Here is a 24,283-nt window from a genome sequence, read left to right as displayed (position 1 = left end):
TTACTTCAAATCTTATTTTTGATATGGACATTTTCACTTTCTCAGTGCAAGTTGTCAGGGGACTCGTATGATGCTGCAAGCAGTGACTGGAAAGTGATCGGTTGTAATGGTGAAAGTACAGCTGCTCTAACTGGATTATCTCTTAAATCTGGCAACACATATGAAGTGTGCCTCCGAGCTGTCAATTTTGGTGGTTTCAGGAGTCAACCTGTATTGTCAAACGTAACAATTGAAACAATATCACCAATCCTTACTGGTAAGTGCTTAATGAATATAGACATAGACACAAAAAGTAACTTTAGTATGTCAACCCTAACTTTAAAAAACTACATATTTAATTAGTTATGCACAAGCAAAATGCTCCTAATGATTTGGCATTGTGCAATAGAGTGCTACTATTTGCCTTGGGTCCTCTTATTTTGTTTATTATGATTGATGTATGTACCGAATTATATGAAATTTGAAGATTGTGTTATTGAGATATTGCATAATGACCGCTAATAATCATTTATGCAAATTACCCATTAAAATCATCACCAACAAGCTTTATACAACGAGTGTGCTGTGCCATCATCAATGTATGTGTAGTATGAGATGACATTCTTAAGATATTGCGTAATTACTAAGAATCATAAATAATGCAAATATGCTAAGATATAAGCTAATTACTGACTATACAAATGACTCATTGATGATGTTTACAAAATTGTAATCATTCCATGCCATTACCATAAGAAAGATGTGTTGCAAGTTTCCTTGGAATTGATACAGCTTCTTTTGAGACATCGTGTCCACAGACAGACAGACAGACAGAAAAGCAAAACATAACCTCCCCTTTAAGGAGGTAAAAATGTACGTATTTACAATAAGGCCACAAAAAAGAATCGTGTCTGGTCAGCATGCACATCACTTAAATACCCCTGTATCGGTCTTTTTTGTGTGTTTGTCAAGCACATGCAGTCTGCAGATCCGTGGGCAAAACACAAAAATAACCCTCCCTGCTTCAGTGAAGACAACTGCAGAGACAACACTGAACATGAACAAGCAAATGATATCTGCCCAATATACACTCTACAGTACTAAATAAAAAGAACAGTAACTGCCATAAATAGTAGATTGAGTGACTAGTTTGTTGAGAATAAAAATTTTAAAATCTCGTCATCGCACCATTTTAGACAAACTGTCCTGACCAGAAACAATTTTTTTTGGCCTAAGAGCAATAACTTAATGTACACACTGAGAAGCTCTTTACAAGTGTTTTTTGTTTGCTTTATGTAGATCAGGATTTACACTATACATGGACAACTGAAAGCAATGTCAAACTTGAATGGAAGCAACTGTTTCAGAGCAATTCACCTCTCCTCTACGAAGTCAGCGTAAGTTCTGTACCGAGTGGATGTAACGTTCTTAAATGGATGGAGACGCAGGCCACCAGCTATGAGCTAAATGGAATAGACCAATCTAAGATATACTATGCCATAATCACAGCAGTGAATAAGGCTGGACTGTACAACACTTATTACGGAACATTTTCTTACCAATAAATTTATCGTCCATAATATATTCAGTATGTTGATAAATCACTAATTTACATTGCAACGTCAATTTGAAAACATTTATGAAGTATTTACTCAAGCCTAAAGTGGTGTGTTAATGTTAGGTTACTACATAGTATATTGTAATGTAGAATTTTTTTGATATAACATTGCACGTTTTGCTTTGATAGATCCATGATAGTTTGTTACACAACGTTTTGCCTAGTAGACTATTTGGATACCCTATACCCCAGTGAAAATGGATCATCAGTACTTTGTGGAACAAGCTAAATTTACGGCAGGGTGGCATGAAATCTTGTACGTTTACAAACATGTTTGCGGCCCCACTGCAACATTATACACTTCCCATTTACCTTGAGTATCTCCTAGTATATGTTAGAGCCCAATGTGAGAGTTTTCCTTGCGAAGCCCACATCTACATGTAAAATAACTTCTTACTATAAATGAACCCTGAATAGGTAGATCAAGGTATTGTTCCTTTAACAATACATAAACAGATTGTATATATATGCTATCAATCAATCAAATGTCTATAGTGCCAATCTCCGAGCAATGTTCTGTTCAGTAGCGCTGATGAATGTAAGTAAGAGTTGTTTATTATAGTGACATACGAATATATGTGTACATTTTTACAAATTACCAATAAAAAGAACAGAAAGTTAACACATCACCCAGCCCATCGGGTTTATTTGTCACTGTGAAATTAAATAACTAATAACTAATCTATTAAATAACTAATATATAAATGATTACACCTTCTGGTGTATGCTTGTTGAATAAATTTACTAGTTGCTCTAGGCTTAGTGGTCATTATAAAGTTCCCTTTGTCTGACTCGGTAAAGTTTACAACATGTGGACATGAATCAAGTAAGATATTATAGAAGTACATTCGTCAGTCATGATAGAATGGACAGGGAAATAAAAAGTTGGAATCGTTATCAATTGAATCTGCATTCCATGACACACAACAGCATGCTTTTAACCTCTCGCCTCTAAAATGACCTGTTTTGATTGAAAGTGGAAGAATTCCTATTCTCAATTGTCAACTGAACAAAAAGAGAGCGATCAGCTCTGGACAAACCTAAATCTAAACATCCATATGTGGTTTTAAAAATACAAGTGCATAATTTGGGTTATTATGAACATGCTGATACCAGTTTTCTATGCAATTTGATTGTTTATGTAACCTAATAAGGTCAATGTCACATGGTGTCAATTCAGTAATATCTAAACTTTCAAATATGACATACATCTCAGAAGACCAATTGCCAACACACAGAGAAACTTTGAAAACCCCAAATGGTGAAGCAATATCTAAGAATTGGAACCACAGTAGCATTGAACAATTTGGTGAACGTTTCAAAGCCCATCTTGTGATGTGACCTTAATTTGGAACAGAGTGCACCTAAAGCTCTACCAGCCATGCAGATATGGAGACATATTTTTGCTTGTTGTATCACGTGATCACTACACATGCTCTTGTCAGGGGTACCAATGAGAGTGGCACTGAGAAACTGATAGAGTGTGTGACGATTGGCTTTCACTATGTATGTAAACATAGTCAAAAGCTACCACCTGGGTAATACATATGATGTCTAATTGAGAAATTGTCTAAAAATTTAAGACTGCATCTGTGGTGGTCATAAAGCTGTCGAGTAGATTGGATGACCACTTTTGGGTGACATTCCAGTATGAAATATTCTTAAAAATGTCTCAATAGAAAATAAAATCAAGATAAGCTTTCTGATCTTTAATGTGCAATTGGTAAATTTTTGTATGATAGCTGTCATTACTATCACACAATGGCACAGCAGAATATCTTAAGCACATCAGAGGACTGTTTATTTCAGCTTCATTAAAACTTATGAAACTTGCACTGCATAACAGTTCTGTATTGAATACATTAGTATTCCTTTGACCAAACAATCACTAAGTTCTACGCTATCAAAAATACCAAGTTGTTTATTATCATTGGAATAGTAAAAGCAGTTGTGAATGAATGCCATAGTAGTATTTTATTTTTCATTTTATACTCAAGACTCAATTTTTTAGTACAAATTTTAACTTTTTCCAGTCGTAACCACAATATTTTACCAGGAATTGATAAAGGATACAAAAATCTTGAGTTGTTAACTTGGTTTTGAGTGACCAATTCAGTTGCTTCAGGCAGTCAAGAATATCTCTCAATTGAGATAAAAACATAATTTTATACCATGTACCTTGTTTTTATCTCACTTAGGATAAACAAATATTTTCTCCAATTTGTAACGATAACGATCCTGATCTGAGGATATTCCTGACTGTCAGGTTATATATACATGTAATTGAAATGACAGTATACTAGAATAAGTAGGAAAGAGAGAGTGCATTTCCAAGTCTAAAGGACTAATAGGAACTTGCATACTGACGGTGAATGTTAGAGGCGAGATCAATAGTTCAATGTAGGATAAAAAAGCTAAGCAGTAAGTTCTTTTAGTTAGGGGTGGGGGTTGAACCCTTTTTTATCATCCTACAAAATCAATATGACTTTTAATGGAATCTGTTTTGTACCCCTAAATACAAATATTTGACTATAAAACATGTCAAATCGTGAAATGGATCAGAAGAATTTTTGCCTCAGTAAATGCATGTGCACTAAAATACAGCAATGTGTCAGTAAGAGTTATTTTTCCCTTACTACATACTGGCTTTATATTCATAGCACTACATACTACTACATACTGGCTTTATATTCATAGCATCACATACTACTACATACTGGCTTTGTATTCATAGCACTACATACTACAACATACTGGCTTTATATACATAGAGTCACACACTACTACATACTGGCTTTGTATTCGTAACACTACATACTACTACATACTGGTGTGAAATTGATTGTGCTGTATGAAACAATTTTGAATTTTGGTCAATAAATTTAGGGGGGGATTTCTGAGGCCTGAAACTAAAAGAATTTAGCTTTTTATCCTACATTGAACTATTGACATCAGTCCTCAGTTGTGCTGTTTCCATCTTTCATGACTCTAACATTGTTTTCTTTTACTGTAATTTGAAGTTTGGAAAACTTTAAAGGGACAAAGTCTGTAACTTTTGACTCTACGGTGGTTACTTTTATTTCATTATGAAACAACCTTTTGTTTAATTCCAACTACTAAAACAGGTTGAAGTATTTAACTTGGAGTTGTGTGTAATTCAGTGATGTCTGGTAATTTCACTTCACTGACACTGTGACATTACATTGTACTTGAATATGCTATCATTTTAGAATAGGCAATAAAAAGATGATGCAAACATATAATGGAACTGACTGTGTGCTTTATTTTGTGAATATGAGTTGGATACGTTTTCTCAGTCCCCCAGAAAAAGTGATCTAAAAAATGGCATCCATGATGATAAAACATGTTGTTAACAAAGTATTAACATTTTTAAGCCTTTTGCCAAAGATTGTCTACACAACGTCTCTTTTTATCCTTTTTAAAAATCCCATTTACTGGTAGAACATTTTTAAAATCATTGTTTCACTGTATTTTATTCAATTTTAGATTATTGATTCAGAAGTTTTTATGTGTGAAATCAAAATGTGTTCAAGTTTAGATTAAGAAGCTTCATAGGGAAGCTAGTGTCTTGCTCTATATTCCAACATGTAGTAAATTTCTCCAAGAGCTGGTTCTGTAATACAACAATTGGTGGTAGTCTTGTACTGTACTTGGACTGATACTTGGTACTTTTATAAATTCACTTATTGGTCAAAAAACAAAGAAAAATATGACATCTAGTGACTGTACTGTTAATGATTTTTAAAATTATACAATATGCATTGTTGAACACTTCCAAGATCTTCCCATCAGCCAATCAGAGGGAACCCTCAAGAGCTTCACATAGGCCAATCACTGAGAACTTTCCAATAGCTGAATTCAAATCTCAATTTGTGAGAACCTTCTTAACGCTTTGCATTGGGCAATCAGAGGGACACAGCCAAGGGCTTCAAATCGGCCAACCAATGGGAACCTTCTAAGGGCTTCACATCAGTCAATCTGTGGGAACCTTCTCGGGGCTCCATATCAGCTCTCCAAAATACTGCATGTCTGATTGTATCAAACTTTGACATCGTCCATTTCAGCCTCTGGTACTTTTATATTGCAATACCAAAAACAGTGTAAAATAGAGACAGTTCATGCATTTAAGACTATAATGTCATTACACCAGCATCACCTCTCATAAAAATCTTCTTGTAAATTCCATGTCTTACTGTTTTGCTTTCTTTTACATGGAACAATCAAGTCTTCAGCCAGGTCAATATTCTGAAAGAAAAAAAAAATTAACAAAACATGTAAATCAAAGAAACTTGATTTCAGAATTGCTGTCATTAATTACACTATTACCATACTATAACTGAGTATATGTACTCCACTAATACAAATGGTATACACAATTGATTACTTTTCTAATATTTTTCATTAGTCTGGATGCCAACTGTGGTCTAACCACAGTCTGGTCAAACTCCCTCGATCAGCACAGAAAGTTGTTTATCTAATCAGTGAACCACAGCTGCTAGAGTGATGTAAACAGTGTTTAAGTAGCATCCTGAGATGACAAATACACCATATTTGGACATTACATTACTGCCCCAATAAATACTAACTTTATGAGGGACTGTGTTATTGGTTAGAATTTTGTGATTGATTATTAAACAAAGACATGATGTTAATGACTGTGTGGGTGGCTGTGGATGAATTTTAAATTACATCTCAGGACTTGTAGAGCAATAGGTTTGACTATACTGTGCGTGAAGCTATAAATCGTAACGATACTGTATAGGAACGAGACTAATTTTTCACATTCTTACGATATTGAGTGCACAATGTACTTCACACTAAACTCACCTTTCTAGGTACAAGCCATTCTAAAATCATGTAAATGATGTAGTCAATGATAGCCAGGAATACACACAGTTTACCAGCAACTGGTCCAACTTTGTTATAACAGAACAATTTATCTGCTAGATCTCCATCTTTGTCCTGTATTATGCTGTCATATACCTATGGTAACCACAAACATTGAGTATTCATTAAAGGAAATAGAGGTATTTTCATAAACTATGGATTCTGGAGAGCCATTTTATGATTTTACATCACCTTCAATTACTTGTGATGTTTGGAGAAAAATCAAATTAATTTTGTGATAGGGTATCTTTACTATATGCATTGCATCATGGGATTCAGCACAAATAATATATTCACTGTTGCACAATAAATATTCATGAGCCCTGAGTGCCCATTCCTTTCAGTGCAAAACACCTCTCATGAATATTCTTTGGGCATCATGAATATATTATTCCTGCTGACTGCCATGCTGCAATGTCCCACAGCAAAGATACCCTATCATAATTACAACTGTTACAAATTGTGACGATACAAAATGGTGATATTACCATATTCCTTCACCAGACATAATACAGACTGACATTAAAGTACCTTCTCTGTTCTGTATGCTACATTATGCCATGTATAAAGAGACTTGACTCTTTTATGGACAACATTAGGATGCAGGGCCTGGTTTCTTCTCTTCCTCTTGATGGTCAGCTCCAATGCATCAATCAGGGCTGTAAATACAAGATAAATAACACATTACTGTAATAACAGAAAACATCTACTGGTAGTTGAATATTTAGCTCACTGTCCTCTTACAACAGTATTCTAGCTTTAAGGGGAATACTACTCTGGGAAAGAAGGGCATCTTTGGGTTCTGAAGAGTCATTTCATTAGTTTACATTACCTACATTACATACAAATTCTGAGAAAAATCAAGTTGAACTTGATTCTCAAGATTTTTGGTATGAGACACATTGCTTCATGAGAGTCAGCAGAATACATATGCAATGGGTGAACAATGAATATTCATGACTTCTAAGGCTCATTACCTTCAGTGAAAACACCACTGTTCATCATGCATTTCTGCTGACATCAATGAAGCAATGTGGCCCACAACAAAAATCTCCAAATGAGACACGAGTTCAATTTGGTGTTTCTCTGAATCAGTACACAATATCGTTACGTGGTGAAATAAAATAATGAAATGTCTCTCCAGAACCAAAAGCTTCTGAAAAGGCCTTTATTTCCTGGAGTGGTGTTCCTCTTCAAAAACTTAAAAAGCTGCCAAGTACTTGACTTTGATTGAATTTCAACTCTCTGAATGTAAGAAAAGATAATATAATTAATGAAATATATGTTCATGGTTTCAAGTTCCATGGAGCATGGAAGTGGGTAATACGTCCATGCATGGAGTTTACAGCATGTTGGAACAGAATGACTTTATGTGCCATTTTTACCTTCAACTGTAGGTTCTGCCAATACTATAAGATCCTCGGGTAAGACTTCAGGTACACCTCCAACCTTTGTACTAACAACCTGTAGACTGATAGAAAACCATGTATTGCTTACAGTTTTATAAATGTTATACATTAAACAAACTAGTCTCAACTTGTTTAGTAGTGGTAAAAATATCTTTACATTTCAAATGAAACTTAAAAATCCTCTTTCTACCAAGGGTGGGGGGTGGGGGTATTTGTTTGCATACAAAACCAACAAGTTGGGAAACACAGGATTAAATTATTGAGAGTTATATAGAAAAGTACAGGTATGATAATTATGAATTTTACACAAAACTGTCACTCACCCACAACATGCAGCTTCTACAATAGCGATGCAAAAAGCTTCTGTCAAAGATGTGTTGATGAAAATATCACCTCGATTCAAAACCTGTCAGAAAATAAAAAAGAAGATCACATGAAATCAGGATGAATGTGCACTAGCTGCAACTGGGGCATTTTCTTTCATCAAATAACCAATGATATATTCATTAAAAATTCGTCGGTTACTTATAAAAAGACATTGTATCTATTAATTAGTGGTCAATATTATCTGTAGGTAGTGTAAAGGCAAGTTTAAATCTTGAGTGAAAGCTCGGCTTTGAACCTGTCACCATGTTAAAAATGTACTACTGGTTGTAACTGGGAGTATCATTTTTTGATCAGACAACCTCAGTTACATGTATATATATTTTATTGAAAATTTATTAAAATACCAATATATTAGACATTGTACATGTTAATCAGTGGTCGATAGTATCCATATTAGTAGCACAGAAACAGGTTGAAATTGTAATCACTGTTGAGGTAACTGATTTTCAAGTACAGACCCAAAAATCAATTTGATTTGATTTATCATGCATACAGCTACAAAAATATGTTTACCCACAGGTGATGCTATTCACAGTGTACAATATTATGGTTAATTTAATACTTTACCTACCAATTTTTTTTTAACATTCCAGTTGCAGCTAGTGCTGCTTTAAAATATACATTGAAATCATCAAACTTTATAGAAAGTGACATGGATGGAAGTGTCAGGATTTTTCACAGAAAATATTGCGAAAAAGATTTAGTACATTTTATGTCTTGTACACAATATAAGTATTCCTAAATGGTCAAAACTGTGTATTATTCTAATGTGGTATTATCCCATCCACAATCTCAAAACCATGGTGGTTGAAAACAGTATTATTCTAATATGGTATTATCCCATCCACAATCTCAAAACCATGGCGGTTGAAAACAGTATTATTCTAATATGAATATCCATCACAACTTCAAAACCATGGCGGTTGAAAACAGTATTATTCTAATATGGTATTATCCCATCCACAATCTCAAAACCATGGAGGTTGAAAACAGTATTATTCTAATGTGGTATTATCCCATCCACAATCTCAAAACCATGGAGGTTGAAAACAGTATTATTCTAATGTGGTATTATCCCATCCACAATCTCAAAACCATGGCGGTTGAAAACAGTATTATTCTAATATGGTATTATCCCATCCACAATCTCAAAACCATGGAGGTTGAAAACAGTATTATTCTAATGTGGTATTATCCCATCCACAATCTCAAAACCATGGCGGTTGAAAACAGTATTATTCTAATATGGTATTATCCCATCCACAATCTCAAAACCATGGAGGTTGAAAACAGTATTATTCTAATGTGGTATTATCCCATCCACAATCTCAAAACCATGGAGGTTGAAAACAGTATTATTCTAATGTGGTATTATCCCATCCACAATCTCAAAACCACGGCGGTTGAAAACAGTATTATTCTAATATGGTATTATCCCATCCACAATCTCAAAACCATGGAGGTTGAAAACAGTATTATTCTAATATGGTATTATCCCATCCACAATCTCAAAACCATGGAGGTTGAAAACAGTATTATTCTAATATGGTATTATCCCATCCACAATCTCAAAACCATGGCGGTTGAAAACAGTATTATTCTAATATGGTATTATCCCATCCACAATCTCAAAACCATGGCGGTTGAAAACAGTATTATTCTAATGTGGTATTATCCCATCCACAATCTCAAAACCATGGAGGTTGAAAACAGTATTATTCTAATATGGTATTATCCCATCCACAATCTCAAAACCATGGCGGTTGAAAACAGTATTATTCTAATATGGTATTATCCCATCCACAATCTCAAAACCATGGAGGTTGAAAACAGTATTATTCTAATGTGGTATTATCCCATCCACAATCTCAAAACCATGGAGGTTGAAAACAGTATTATTCTAATGTGGTATTATCCCATCCACAATCTCAAAACCATGGTGGTTGAAAACAGTATTATTCTAATATGGTATTATCCCATCCACAATCTCAAAACCATGGCGGTTGAAAACAGTATTATTCTAATATGGTATTATCCCATCCACAATCTCAAAACCATGGCGGTTGAAAACAGTATTATTCTAATGTGGTATTATCCCATCCACAATCTCAAAACCATGGAGGTTGAAAACAGTATTATTCTAATGTGGTATTATCCCATCCACAATCTCAAAACCATGGCGGTTGAAAACAGTATTATTCTAATATGGTATTATCCCATCCACAATCTCAAAACCATGGCGGTTGAAAACAGTATTATTCTAATGTGGTATTATCCCATCCACAATCTCAAAACCATGGAGGTTGAAAACAGTATTATTCTAATGTGGTATTATCCCATCCACAATCTCAAAACCATGGCGGTTGAAAACAGTATTATTCTAATATGGTATTATCCCATCCACAATCTCAAAACCACGGCGGTTGAAAACAGTATTATTCTAATATGGTATTATCCCATCCACAATCTCAAAACCATGGAGGTTGAAAACAGTATTATTCTAATGTGGTATTATCCCATCCACAATCTCAAAACCATGGCGGTTGAAAACAGTATGTTGAGTTGTAAACATTTTGCTACAAACTTGTAGTCATTTGTAAAACTTGATGACAAAGTACTGCTTGACATTTAATGGGTTGAAAGCAAAATCTTAAAATTGTCAACAGCTTCTAACAGTAGAAAATTTAAATTCATAAAAAGTTCTAGTCCAGCCCATATTTTTAACTTGACAACTTCTAACTGTAGAATTGAAAGTTTGGTACATTTGTAAAAGTGTCTACATTTTAACTTGGCTTTATTCAATAGCACTGAACAGTAGCAATTGATAGCCATAATTTGATAAGGGAAAAGGTACTTACATTTTTAACTTGACTGTGTTCAACAGCTCCTAACATTTCAACTCTGTCATGAAGCTGAAATTTTTCTCTCACTTCTTCGAGAAGCAATCTCTTGGGTCCATCCCCACCTGAAATCACATTTACAGATGATACATGTATTCCTACAACTGGATGTATTTTATGAACACTCTGATCTGCAAAGATGAGTTAATCAATTCAAAATGCAGACTTGTGTGACATTCTATGTGGACATATTTTGTTCAAACACACACACACACACACACACACACAAACATACATACCTACACTCACACACACACACATACATACATACATACATACATACATACATACACACATACATACATACATACATACATACACACATACACACACATACACACACATATACACGTCATCACTGTATCAACTTAAGTGGAGTTAAAACTGTCATTTTTCATAATAAATGATAAATTTGAGAAACTCTTACCAATTATGAAATCTAAATCTGCATGTCTTGCACACAGTTCTGGGATGATTCCAGCCAACAAGTCCATTCCTTTTCTGTACACCAGTCTGCTGACAATCACTATGACAACTGTAAACACACACATTTGTCACTTTAACTGTTAAAACACATGGTAGCCATGTCATATAGTCTGTTGACAAATACTGTGACAACTGTAAACACAAAGATGTGTGATAACAAAAGACACCTCTATCATGATTTAGGACACCTACAGAAGGTCGCCTAAAACATTCCTGACTTAGGATATCTACAGGAGGTCTACTAAAACATTCCTGACTTAGGACACGTACATAAGGTCTCCTGGAACTATCCTAACTATAAAGACACCTACAAAAGGTCTACTGAAACCATCCTGACTTCTTTTTTGTGAAATGATAACCTGACTGAGTGACTTTGAAACAGTCCAATGGACACCTTTTGAGAATACTACTAGTATCTGGGAAACATTTTCATAATGCAGTTGGAAATTTTCCTTTACAAAGCTAAAAATGAATAAACAACTCAAACTTTGGAAGACTATGAGGCTTAGAAAATGTCCCATGGGAATGGTGCGAGTGTAATGTAGAAGCTACAAAATAATGCCTACATTCACACGGGGGCTAGACTCAACCAAAATTCTAGTGATCATGTTGAGATAAAAATCACAACTTTTTTAAAGGACTTACTTCGATCAGGACTTCGTCTTGTGATTTCTGGAGTAAAATTAGTAGCATCCACTGCATTGGGTATTACAGACACCTTTGATGGATTCAAACGTGCTCTGAGTACTGTATTTTCCTTACTGAGAGATGAATAAAGGTATTAGTCAATTTACATGTAAATATACACAGGAAAACTGAACTCAAAAAGTTACCAAAAATTCCTGTTAGTTTTTGTCCTGTTAACAGTGCATGAATAGGTCAGCATTTCCATGTAAATATTTCTATAAAAAATCTCTCTAAATGTCAAGAAAATTGTACTGTAGTGTGATATATCTACGAAGGTGAAAAACATACAACATTTTGGGAGTAAAATGGCTACCAATTCTGAAACGATTTTCTACATCATTCAACTGACTATAAGACATGTACTTAGTTTCGGCTTTTAACTTTGCGACTTATTCAAAATGAAAATTGAGGGAAACAAAAGCTTCATCTTCTCGTGTGGAATATAAATGACATAATTTGCACCAGACATCCTTAAAATTATGATCTAGATTTCAACTTTGATAAACCCAGACAACAAAATACTAGTTCCATACCTAGTATGTGAAACACAAATAGCATGATTTACATCAGCCAATGAAATCTTGAGTATCTTGTTGGTTACTATGGAGCTTGCGTCAGCAAAGCCGAATAAAGAATGATCAGTAAAAACAGTCTTAATACCCATCATCCGAGCATGAAACATTGCTTCATGAGCAAGACTTGAAAATGCCTGTAGTAAAAAACACATATTGTTATGCAGAGCTTACCTAGGTCAAAATGACTTATGATGGGCTTTAATACAAATGCAAAGGGATAGTTTTTCAGTGCTTTTTTTAGAAAGCAAAGAAGGTTGAAATGCATTGTTGGTATTCTTGAGAATGTTGTGAACTTTAAACACTTGTAGGGGATGTGAATTTAAAAAAAGAACACCAGCTAGATGTCTTACAACAGTTAATATGCATTACTCAGAAAATAAAACAATTCCACAGTTCAAGTAGTGTGCCAGACAGTCTAATACCCCCCACCCCTTCTCCCTTCTCTGTTGATGTAAAGTAGTGTGCCAGACAGTCTAATACCCCCACCCCTTCTCCCTTCTCTTGTTGATGTCAAGTAGTGTTACATGCTACTGGGTACACCTAACATACAATACACTACATGTGAGAACATAGTGCTGAGAGAGGTGTGGTCAACACAAATCATAATTACACTTTACATTGAATACATTTTCAGAGTACTTCAAATACAAAGGAATCAAGTTATTGTGGCATCACGTACAGTGTGGATGTAGATGTAGACAAACTATCATGTTTTTTAAACAGTTGGAAAGCAGTTGGAAAGTAAACAGTTGAAGCCATTAAAATTATCAAGTCCATGTGTAATGTTTACAACAGAGACCATTTTGTACTGAGATGTAAAAGAATAACAATGTTTTTATCACTTTTCAATTTGATTGGCAAAGGATCCTGCTGTGTTTGTTGTATTGCTGTTATTATTATTAGTGTGAAGTTGAATTGTGTCTAGTTTTGTGTCAGAAACATCATGCCCAATGAGTGAAACACCAAGCCAACATCATTTCTACTGTAATTAGGTGAGAGTATAGGGATAACAAAGACTAGGACATGCAAATAAACTTAGATAGAATTGTTAAATTGAAACTAAGGATGATTTTGAAATAAACTCACCGAGTGTCCATGTACAATATCGACTCTCTCCCTGATACAGATATATCTTATTAGAGGCAAAGTTGGAAAGAGTGTGGGAAGGACACATTGGTTGTAAAATGGTACAAATGGCAAATAATATACCTGAAACAGTAAGTAACAGTATAGAATATTATATGACAGTTATATTACAAGTATTTCCAAAACAGGTAATACATACATTTGTATAATAAACCCTTCTAAAGGAGTTCTGAATATTTATGTTCTGCTATACAGGTCTGCTGACTCTCTGTGAAACAATGTGTGTGGCATGGCAAGGATTTTCACTGAACAATTGAAGGAATCAAGAACAAGTTTCGACTCGGTGTTCCTTGGCAATTGTGTGCAATGTACGTGATATAAAATCATGAACTGACTCTCAAAAACCCAAAGTTGATAAAAATGATTTTATTTCCTGCATTGCCATTGACATTCCTCTATGAATTAGGTACAGGAATTTAATGGTTTCAAACTTACGGTGACCCTATTTTTTGTCTGTTTCTCATTACCTGACCGACCCAAATTTTCAGCCCCGACATCAAAATTAAAAAAAATTTGCTTTCACCTGCCCTTAATATTTTGTGGAACAGTGCCCTATCTGGCAAGAATAAGCAAGTGTCTGGACTGTCGATGTCATCTACAGTCATGGCAATGACAACAACACTTGTTCATGAACAGAGTATTTCAAGTCAATGGAGTTCCTCTAATTTTATTTGCAGTGAAGTAATGAGTATAATGAGTGTGCATTTATTTGTCTTTTGTGAGACTGCAACATGTGAGGGTATCATAAAATATCATAAATCCCTTTTTCTGAATTTTCGCTATTAATTGTGTAACACTGTACATGTATGTAAGAACCATGAAGTTCTTCAATGGTGCCTGTACTTAATTCTATGTTTTCAGCCTTAAAAAGGATGGGTTGTCGACTGGATGAAAAACTTTTTTTTTTAAATAAAAAAATAAGTGATACTGTATGGGTACATGTTAGTGATACATTTTATTTCATAATCATACTTTAATAGTCTAAATGACAGAAATAACAAAGTCAGAAGGAAACCTTAAAACATTTAAAGTTTCAAAATTTCAGCAATAAACACTAATTTTCACTCAGCTATACATTTATGTTGTTGAAATCATACAATCAGTCGCAGATTGTTGTGATTTTTTTCTAATCCTGCCATCAATTGCATCACTTTTTTAAAATATCATTTTGCTGGACTGAAGAAATATTGGGTGGTTTGGATCATGAGAAGCACAGAATTAAATACAGCCACCCTTTAATACACCCATCCTAGTCCTGAGTGTTATACATCTGCAATACAACATGTACATCACAAGAAGTTTGACCCTCAGCCTCAGCTGTCAGTCCAGGTGTTCCCGAATCTATGACAACCTCAAAGATGAGTAAACCACAACATGACATATCAAAAAATTACCTTTAAATTATTTGTCATATATCTTATTCCACTTCGTTTTTCATATGCATGTGTAATTACAATCACCTGTGATGAAAAACAAAAATACTATTATCAAATTTTAGGTAAAAATGAATTGTTTGTATTTCATTAATATATTATGGTATATAATAAATAAAGATACAACATGTATATAGATAATGTTATAAGGTTAGTTTTTATATAGCACTTTCCTATACTGAACTTGACACACTAATAATGGTTACTCCGTGTTTGGAATCAATAATAACGCCGCAAGGGTGGGCTATGGAAAAACTACTGGCTGTACGATCGTAAAGCCTGTCTACATTACATTGTTTCTTGCAGCCAACAAATGTGTACTAGGAGTCGTTTCAGGCATACATTGTAAGGTTGGCATACTTAACTACTGTACTTGACATGCGTTTGTACTTGTTCATTGTTATTTTCAATACAATATGTGTGTTTGGGTTCCACATCTCCCCCTCCCCAGCTTATCCACTTTCTTTGGCTTGCTTTGATTTTTTCAGTTCCTGGTCATTATCTTCAGTGTGGCCACTGCAAAACTTGGATGCACATTTAAGTTTACCCCTAGTTATTGGTGAATTAGGACTGCAGTGAAAATATTTGGCATCCATCAGATGCATTTGCATTTCACAGATGTCTTTGGTGCTGCACATATTGCCTCTTTATCTCCTCCTTATGTATTACAGTAGTACATGCGTGTACAGGAACCAGTGGATTGACTTTGACTTTCATATGTGTATCAACAGGGTCTGCACCTTCTAATTTAACAGTCGGCTACCCTTGTTCCATACAGTGTATACACTATAGGCAGGTACACCCTCGGGTCTGTGGATATTATGTTACTGCATTCCTCGACAGGAGGCAGTAAAATTATAGACTGATGTTCTTCGCTTTCACCATTAACACACCCATAGAAAAACCTCTCTTCAAAAGTTTCTCTGCTCCCCAGCAACCCATCATGAGAGATACAACTTAGTTTGTAAGCCTGTCTACAGTTAGTATGTGTGACACTGAAAACTGTTTTGATAGGCCTAATTGTTTCTAATTCTGATCAAATTCGAAATTGTCGTCATTTGCTTGATCTTGAACATACTCGTTTATCAAATTCCATCCGATTGGGAGTTCATTCAGGATAGTGACAAGTAGCATCTAATATGGCTTGCAGGAGCTGGACGGTAATTAGGAATCTGCACATTTTTTAATAACTTGTCTCAAAAATGATGTTCTGTAGAACAGGTCTTGGAACGGTGTATTTTTCACAATAAGAATTAGTCCACAGTCGAGTGAATTCATTTAAATGTTTGATTGTGATTGTTGTTCTATGGTTACATTTTTTTGCTGGTTATTACAATGTATTATGGGTAACATAAAGTTGGCGATATCTATCTGTCAGTTTTCGGCATGGACTTACATAAAGTTATCTGCAAGCTGATCAATCTCCATCATCTCATCCAGCCTATGGACAAGTACCATTCAATTTATGACATGGTCGACTGCAGTAATGGCAGGAAATTTGTTTAATGCCACCCAGCATTTTCACCTGCCGGACCTTTGACTTTGAGGTGTATGAATTATTAATTTACAGAATTTGTGACAAGAATACCCTAAACTGTATGGCTTTCCTGATAAAAGATTGGCCAATCAGTGCACTTCAGTAGAAATCTCTGTATTCTATTGCATCAATCTGCAAGTGTTGCTATCTTAATAGACTGCACTGAACTACACTGAAGTTTTTAATCTGTGGACATAGGTGGCCCGATTTCATTTTACTTTCATCCATACACTCAAGCCTCTAGTCACAAGTACACTGACAAACAAAATGAAACACAGGTTGCTTAATTTTAGTTACCAATTTTATTATTCCACAATATTATAATTTATTACTCTATGGTATATACATGTATATATCAGTCCATCTATTGACATGTGGTCAGGTGTATCACCAGACATATTGGCACTTCTATAAGTTCTAAGAAGATTACGATAACACCCTGGTTGTGGACTCAACACCTTTCCTCCAAACATCATGTCATGGGAACATATTAGTGTCTTGTTAGCTATTGTAATACTGTGAGAATTGATTAGTTGCAGTGTTCTCCACCACAGGGTTTTGAGGGGCACCACCCCTGTTTGTGTGGACCACTCCTGTTTGAAGTACTGCCCCCCATTACTTTAGAAAGGCACCACTTTATTTTAGTGTGAACATTGTGTCAAAGCCCACAATCACAGGAAGTGTGAAGTTTGTCAGCAGCTCTCTTGAGCCATGGTGACCATCATCACGTGTTAGCTTGTTTAACACTTTGATAAAAATAATGACATTTGGAGTTAAAAACCAGTTTACACCCACCCCCTAAGCATGTACTTCTAAAGTTTATCAGCAACCATATTATTATCTCTTTACAGTTAATGTTGTGGTTTATACCTACAATAGCAAATTGATGAGTGAGAACAATAACATCACAGTTGATATGGTGAGAAGACGTAATTATATAAACTATGGTAAATCTACCGTGTCGATGTCACCAGTTCATAAATTTTTGTATCTGCAATTGTAGAAGAACAGACCTGATATGATGTCTCTTGAGCAATTTGGTTTTAAAAGCAAACATGCGTCCAGTACTGAGAGCGGAAATGTTGATCCTGCGAAGCGAAGAAAACTGCGTACATGTAACACATCTTCAGATGTCACATCCCAGTCCAAAGCAGTTGTTAACCATGGTCATTGTATCCGGTAGTTCTGGATGGCACATGTATCCCCATTGGTCAGAGAAGTACAAGTGATTGTACTGTCAAAGAGGGTGTTTTTAGTTATATTTCTAAAAGTAAACTATGGAAAGTTTTCCTAATAGTCATCCGTGCACATGTAGCCAATGTATGCACATTATATAGTCGAGTCGAATTATCAACACGGATCATAAGCTAAGTTTTCCCTTTTTTGCCACCAGGTACTGAACCAGTTCATCATCAAGCTAGTCAGTAATATTAAAGACTAAGCTATATCTTAGAAGTGTTTACTAAGCTTGACTGGTGGTTCAAGATTTAGAATTTATATGTGAAGTTCTGGATTTCTATGGCCAAGATGAATTGAAGGTATGGGATTAACTATAATTTTCATAAGACTGCTCAATTCAACTATAATTCAAGTTGTAACATGTTATATTTGAATTTTTTTGGGGGTATATAGTCAGTGTTGACTAATGTTGTTCTACCATATTTCTCCATTTCAGGTACTAATAGATCACTATGCAAGCCAGATAAATGCAAGCCAGGGCTAATGCAAACTGCTAAGTGGTGCTTTGGATGAAACCTTCCAAACTTTATCCAAGTTGACCCAACTGGGTCTTGTTATACCAATGTCAACAGCAGGTGAGAGTGAGACTTTTATTTTTTGTTTTCACAGGGCAGTACAAAAATTTGTTGTTTTGCTAACAGATGTGTTTTTGTGCCTGTCTTTTTACAGTACATGTATGTCACTATCCATCACAATGGAAAAAGGTGATGAGTGGAATACCCCAAGGAAGTGTACTTGGTCCTCTATTATTTGTTATTTATATTAATGATATGCCACAGTGTGTGAACTCAGATGTGTACCTTTTTGCGAATGATACTAAGTTATCACGTGATGTATCAAAGTATGGCGAGCAGTTACATCTACAACACGATCTAAAGAGACTGGATGCATGGGCACAGACAAGGTTATTGAGATTTAATGCGGAAAAATGCAAAGCCATATTAATTAGAGGAAGAACCAGCAAGCATATCAAGTTCCAGTACACCATGGGCTTGGGCAACACAACTCATACACTCAAAGATGTTGACAACGAAAAGATATTGGAGTACTTATTGACTCAGACCTATCGTTTGAAAAACATATTCAAGATAAAGCCAACAAAGCTAATAAAATTATGGGAATTATCAGAAGAACCTATGTGTACCTAGACATTGAGAACTTTTTATTTCTTTATAAAGCCTTGGTTCGTCCACACTTGGAATAATGTAGTTCTGTGTGGCATCCATACAAAGTAAAAGATATCGATGTAATTGAAAATGTTCAACGACGTGCAACTAGGCAAATACCAGCTCTGAAAGGACTTACATACAGTGAAAGACTTGTTAGATTATGTCTTCCAACTCTTGCCTATAGGAGAGAAAGAGGAGACATGATCGAAGCCTTCAAAATTCTAAATAAATACTATGATGACACAGTCGCAAACTTCCTTACAAGAGATACATCTGAAAGAACTCAAGGACACTCACTGAAACAACAGAAACACCATTGCCGTCTTGATGTCCGGAAATTTTATTTCACAAATCGAATTGTAGCTAAATGGAATTCCCTGCCAAATCATGTCGTGACCGCACTGTCAGTACACTCTTTTGAACAGCATCTGGACAAGTTCTGGTCTACCCAGGAAATCAAGTATGATTACAAAGAGAAAATCACTACAAGTACAATTGGAATACCAGGACTTCAGCAACCAGATCTGGACATAGAGGCCTAGAGGCCTGCGCCCAGTATACAACCTATTAAAGTAAACTATCATATTGTTTTCTTAGATCTCTTCAATCCAGACTGTGAATGAGGGCTATAGTGGCCTGAAGAGAGAAAAGACAACATTATGAAACAGACTATGTGACAAAGTTCTCAATTCACTTCTACAAGTGTCAACCCAGGGGCCTTCACCTACAGATTTTGATTTCTTTAAGGCAGCCAGCATCTGGGGGAGTATCAGAAATAGAAGACTAAATTTGGAACTTGGAGACAAGGTTGCAGAGACAGAGTAGATACATGTATGTATATTGATGTATAGTTCTGACTGAACTATGGAATGCAATTTGTATAATATTTGTGACAGTGATGTCAATATTTTCTCATTTTTTTTAATGAGCCAGTCAGTATATTCACCAATAAAATTGGAGATTTATTTCCTGTATGACATCTTTTGTAATTCTTTTTGTTTAAAAGGCAAACATTTTTAGTGCCATTATACATCTTCTTCCATTAGACATGGTAAGGCCCAAATATATGCAAATCACAAGCAAGTTATATACAACTAAATATGTAAATTAGCACACCCCTCTGATTTTCAAATTTGTGGAGAACCCTGCAAATCTGGCAGATTTCCTGTCTACTGATTTCCTGTATGCTGAAATATAGTTATTAAGGTGTGAACTTTTCCTGCAAGATGTTGACATTTCTAGAAAAAGACCTTAACTTGGAGATTTTCGATAAGTCGACCATTTTAAACCACCAGGCAGCTGCTCATGTCATTATCAATCCTTAGACTACTATGTATGACCGACAGTATACTGAGACTCTTCAACAGCTACTTACAAGGAATTGGAGTTCCAAGAGAATTCCTTTTTTACAATAGTAACTGTGTGTTCTTGAAGTGGTCACAGAAACTTTTGCATTGTTAGGAACTGAGTAACGTTATTATAGCTTTATACACATACATGCAGTAGGGGTATTACATGTAGTTCAATATGACAAATGTACATTGATCATGTAGTTTAATAAACTGTGATTTTGTTTTAATTCTAGGTCTCTCTAAATGGATAACACACAAGATCTTAAGATTAGCCATGGTTGTTCATGTTGCATTATATCAAATGTCAAAATCAGCCCAGTTGTCTCGGCCAATAATATGAAATACGCCATTGCTATCACAGAATTGTGCATTCAGCACAAATTTGCACTTATACCTCTTCAGAAAGTTACCCACACAAAAAAAATGTGAACAGTCCACACAATAGACACTTGACAACACCAGGAAATATACAGTATCTGACTATGATGAAGTCATAATTGACCATCCTGGTCATGTAAAGAGTGTCCTTGGCAAACATAGAAGCATAGTATGTTGTACAAAGGAAGTTAATGTTGGCAGTGAAGAAAGATTCTGCTACAGAAGCCAATAAACACCACAATAAGTATCCTGTCATGACGCCAAAAGCTACTTTACAAAATTGGCTGATCTTGGTCTCAGTGAAATAATTAAACCAGTAAAAAGTAAAAATCTACTATCGCATTCAGGAATTGAAGATACGAAATCAAGAAGCGCAAGACATTGCCAACTCCATGGGTCTCACAGAAGATGAGTACAAACGTCAGAAGTCACCTTTATAGGTAGATATTTAGATTCATAATTAGCAGATATATCGTTGTAAAACTTTTTTCACTAGAGACGGCCTGTCTAAATAACAGATACTTTATCAAGTTAAACTGTTTATAATGATATTTAGATCGGCTAAGTAAGGGATGTATTGTTGTAAAAGTTTTTTTCACTAAGTTCAGTCTGCCTAAATAGTGGATACTTTATAAACTTTCTATTAACAACGATATTGGGATCAGATGATCAGATCATTAGCGGACAGTTGTTATAAAACTTTTTTTCTAGTGATGGTCCGTTTAAATAGCAGATAGTTTATTTAGTTTGTAACAATATTTAGATAGCAGACATAGGCTATTTTAAAGCTTTTTTCACCAGGGACAGTTTGTCTAAAGAGCTGATAGTTTATAAAATTCATAAAGTTTATAATAATATTTAGATCGGATAAATAGTGGATATATCATTTTAAACTTTTTCCATTAAGTTTGGTTCATCTAAATAGCAGATAGTTTATCAAGTTTTATCAAGTTTATAATGATATTTAGATCGGCTAAAATCAGGTAGGTTAGCTGTGTTTATCGAATTTAGTTAGTTTAGCCCCAAAGGTAATACATAGAGTGTAGCTACATATCAGTAAAGACACAACTCTAATTATTATTGTTTGTCTGCACTGACATTTTCTCCCTGATGGTGAAAATGGGGTCAAGATATGAGATTATGGCTGAAGTACAGAAATAAACATGTGGCCATATGTACTGCTAGTCATACCAAAACAATTAAAATCAATGTCCAGCAGAAAACCATGGAGAAAATAAAATCACAGTTTGACCTCTCCCACCAACCAAGTTTGCATACACTAGGTTACATATATTTATCAGACTCCGGATATTTGAGAATGTCTCTTACCTTGTGTCCTCTTTGAATCAAACATTGTGATAGCTGATATATATGACTCTCCACACCACCAGTGTTGGGAAAGAAGAAATCACTAACCATGCTGAAATTAATGAATGTATATACAATGTACTTAGTGTACCTCATTATACACACACATGCACACAATTATAAGCTTAATCCAAGTTATCATCATCATTTTCATCATCATCATCATCATCATCATCATCATCATCATCATCATCATCATCATCATCATCATCATCTTTCACTGTTTAATAATAGGGGTCAAAGACCTATACAAAGTTCCAATAGTTAAATAGTCTGGTCTAGTGCGTATGCATTTTTGTATTTGCCGATATGATGAATCTGGAAGTAAGGGTCACTGTCGATGGTTGTATAGGAATGGTGCAGATTTCCAGTGTTTGTCTAGACTTGCCTAGAATTTTCCCATTTACTTTCCTCATGGGAAAAGTACAGCATTGGATTGTGGCATTTCTAAGTAATAATAGCAGGTAACAAATTAACGTTAATGATAATTTCTCGGTGATGGATCAACTTGTACCATTTTCAACTCGCCCCAACTCTTTACATTGTAATGTCGAAGCTGGAGGTACCGGTACTCAGTTTGGAAGGTCTCTGGTATCTTGTATTCCACTTATACGAGACAAAATGAAGGACCACTTGCGCTGTAAACAGGGTATAGTATGTGCTACAATACCAAGTGTTAACTAGGAAGAGGAGACACGTCTCCAAAACCCATACATATGCAGAAGTCGTAAGCGTGTTAGTCACTAATATTCTCCCTGGTTATTATTATTATTTGGGTTGTAAACATTAACTCCTAATGTGAAAAGTGATATTCCATGACTGAGGAAAGTTAATAGCTACCGTTGCCTATTTGTGCTAGCATAAGTGCTAGATCTAGCCAAGCAAAAAATCACATGCATGCGCGACCACCACTTTCTGCTACGAAATGCTACATTTGCTATCCTCTGCATGGCTGCATACGCAAAATCATGTAATTTAAATTTCGGTCCTCTTAGTCTTACTTCGATTCCATGTATCGTTTAGATTTATAAACGTTTACTAATACTAGTGTTGTTGGAGCGAGTTGATCCGTCACCACAAAATACAGTATACTATACCATGGAAGTATACTTCCATGACTATACCATGGAAGTATCACCGTGGGTGATACTTCCATGACACTTCAACTATCAAATAAGTCTTTCAAACATGCCATTGACTGTCCGTGTCAAATGTCTTTCAATGTGAAAATAACGATCACATACCAAATACAATATTTTTCACTCTTGATGTCGTTTCCATCCGCCATTCTAATAAAATCTTCTCTAGGATACAGAACTACAGTACACTGAATGTTAAACCATAGACCCTACATGTGTACGATCAATGGGACAACAACGTTCACAGCTAGCTGTTACTTTGGAGACTTGACGCTTCTTCGAATGGGCGCAGCCATCTTTGATATTTGATCCGTAGGTGGCGCTATTGCTATAGCTATGACTAGTGTCATTAAAACCATTTTCACATTCATATTTATGTGTTATTTGAATTCGAATTTACAACGTACCTCAAAATGGGCAAAGCATTAACGCAATATGTTTACATTGCGAAGCGAAAGATGGGTCAAAATGATCGGTATGGCAGGCTAGGCTGGAATAGCAACATGAGCCTACCAACCCCTACCAACGCGCACGCCCTACGTGTCTCGTGTATCTTGAATATATTGAAAGAAT

The 24,283-nt window shown here is 35.2% G+C and overlaps 1 protein-coding gene across 1 annotated transcript; it reads right to left on the bottom strand.

The window, feature by feature from the left end:
* Positions 1–5,134: 5,134 nt before the first annotated feature.
* Positions 5,135–23,977, bottom strand: LOC144435612 (phosphatidylinositol N-acetylglucosaminyltransferase subunit A-like). Its single transcript, XM_078124205.1, has 13 exons — positions 23,816–23,977; positions 22,533–22,623; positions 15,490–15,555; positions 14,036–14,158; positions 12,908–13,083; positions 12,333–12,448; positions 11,629–11,736; positions 11,160–11,266; positions 8,238–8,320; positions 7,891–7,976; positions 7,037–7,164; positions 6,446–6,601; positions 5,135–5,863 (listed from the first exon to the last, which is right to left on the bottom strand). Exons 1-13 carry the CDS (start codon positions 23,857–23,859, stop codon positions 5,771–5,773), a joined length of 1,377 nt encoding a protein of 458 aa, XP_077980331.1. The 5' UTR covers positions 23,860–23,977; the 3' UTR covers positions 5,135–5,770.
* Between the last annotated feature and the right edge of the window lie 306 nt (positions 23,978–24,283).

This window comes from Glandiceps talaboti, chromosome 5 (assembly GCF_964340395.1).
Source record: "Glandiceps talaboti chromosome 5, keGlaTala1.1, whole genome shotgun sequence".
In the NCBI taxonomy this organism is placed as follows: Eukaryota; Metazoa; Hemichordata; class Enteropneusta; family Spengelidae; genus Glandiceps; species Glandiceps talaboti.
Note: the sequence above shows the minus strand (reverse complement) of the source record. Positions and strands in the feature narration are given on the sequence as shown.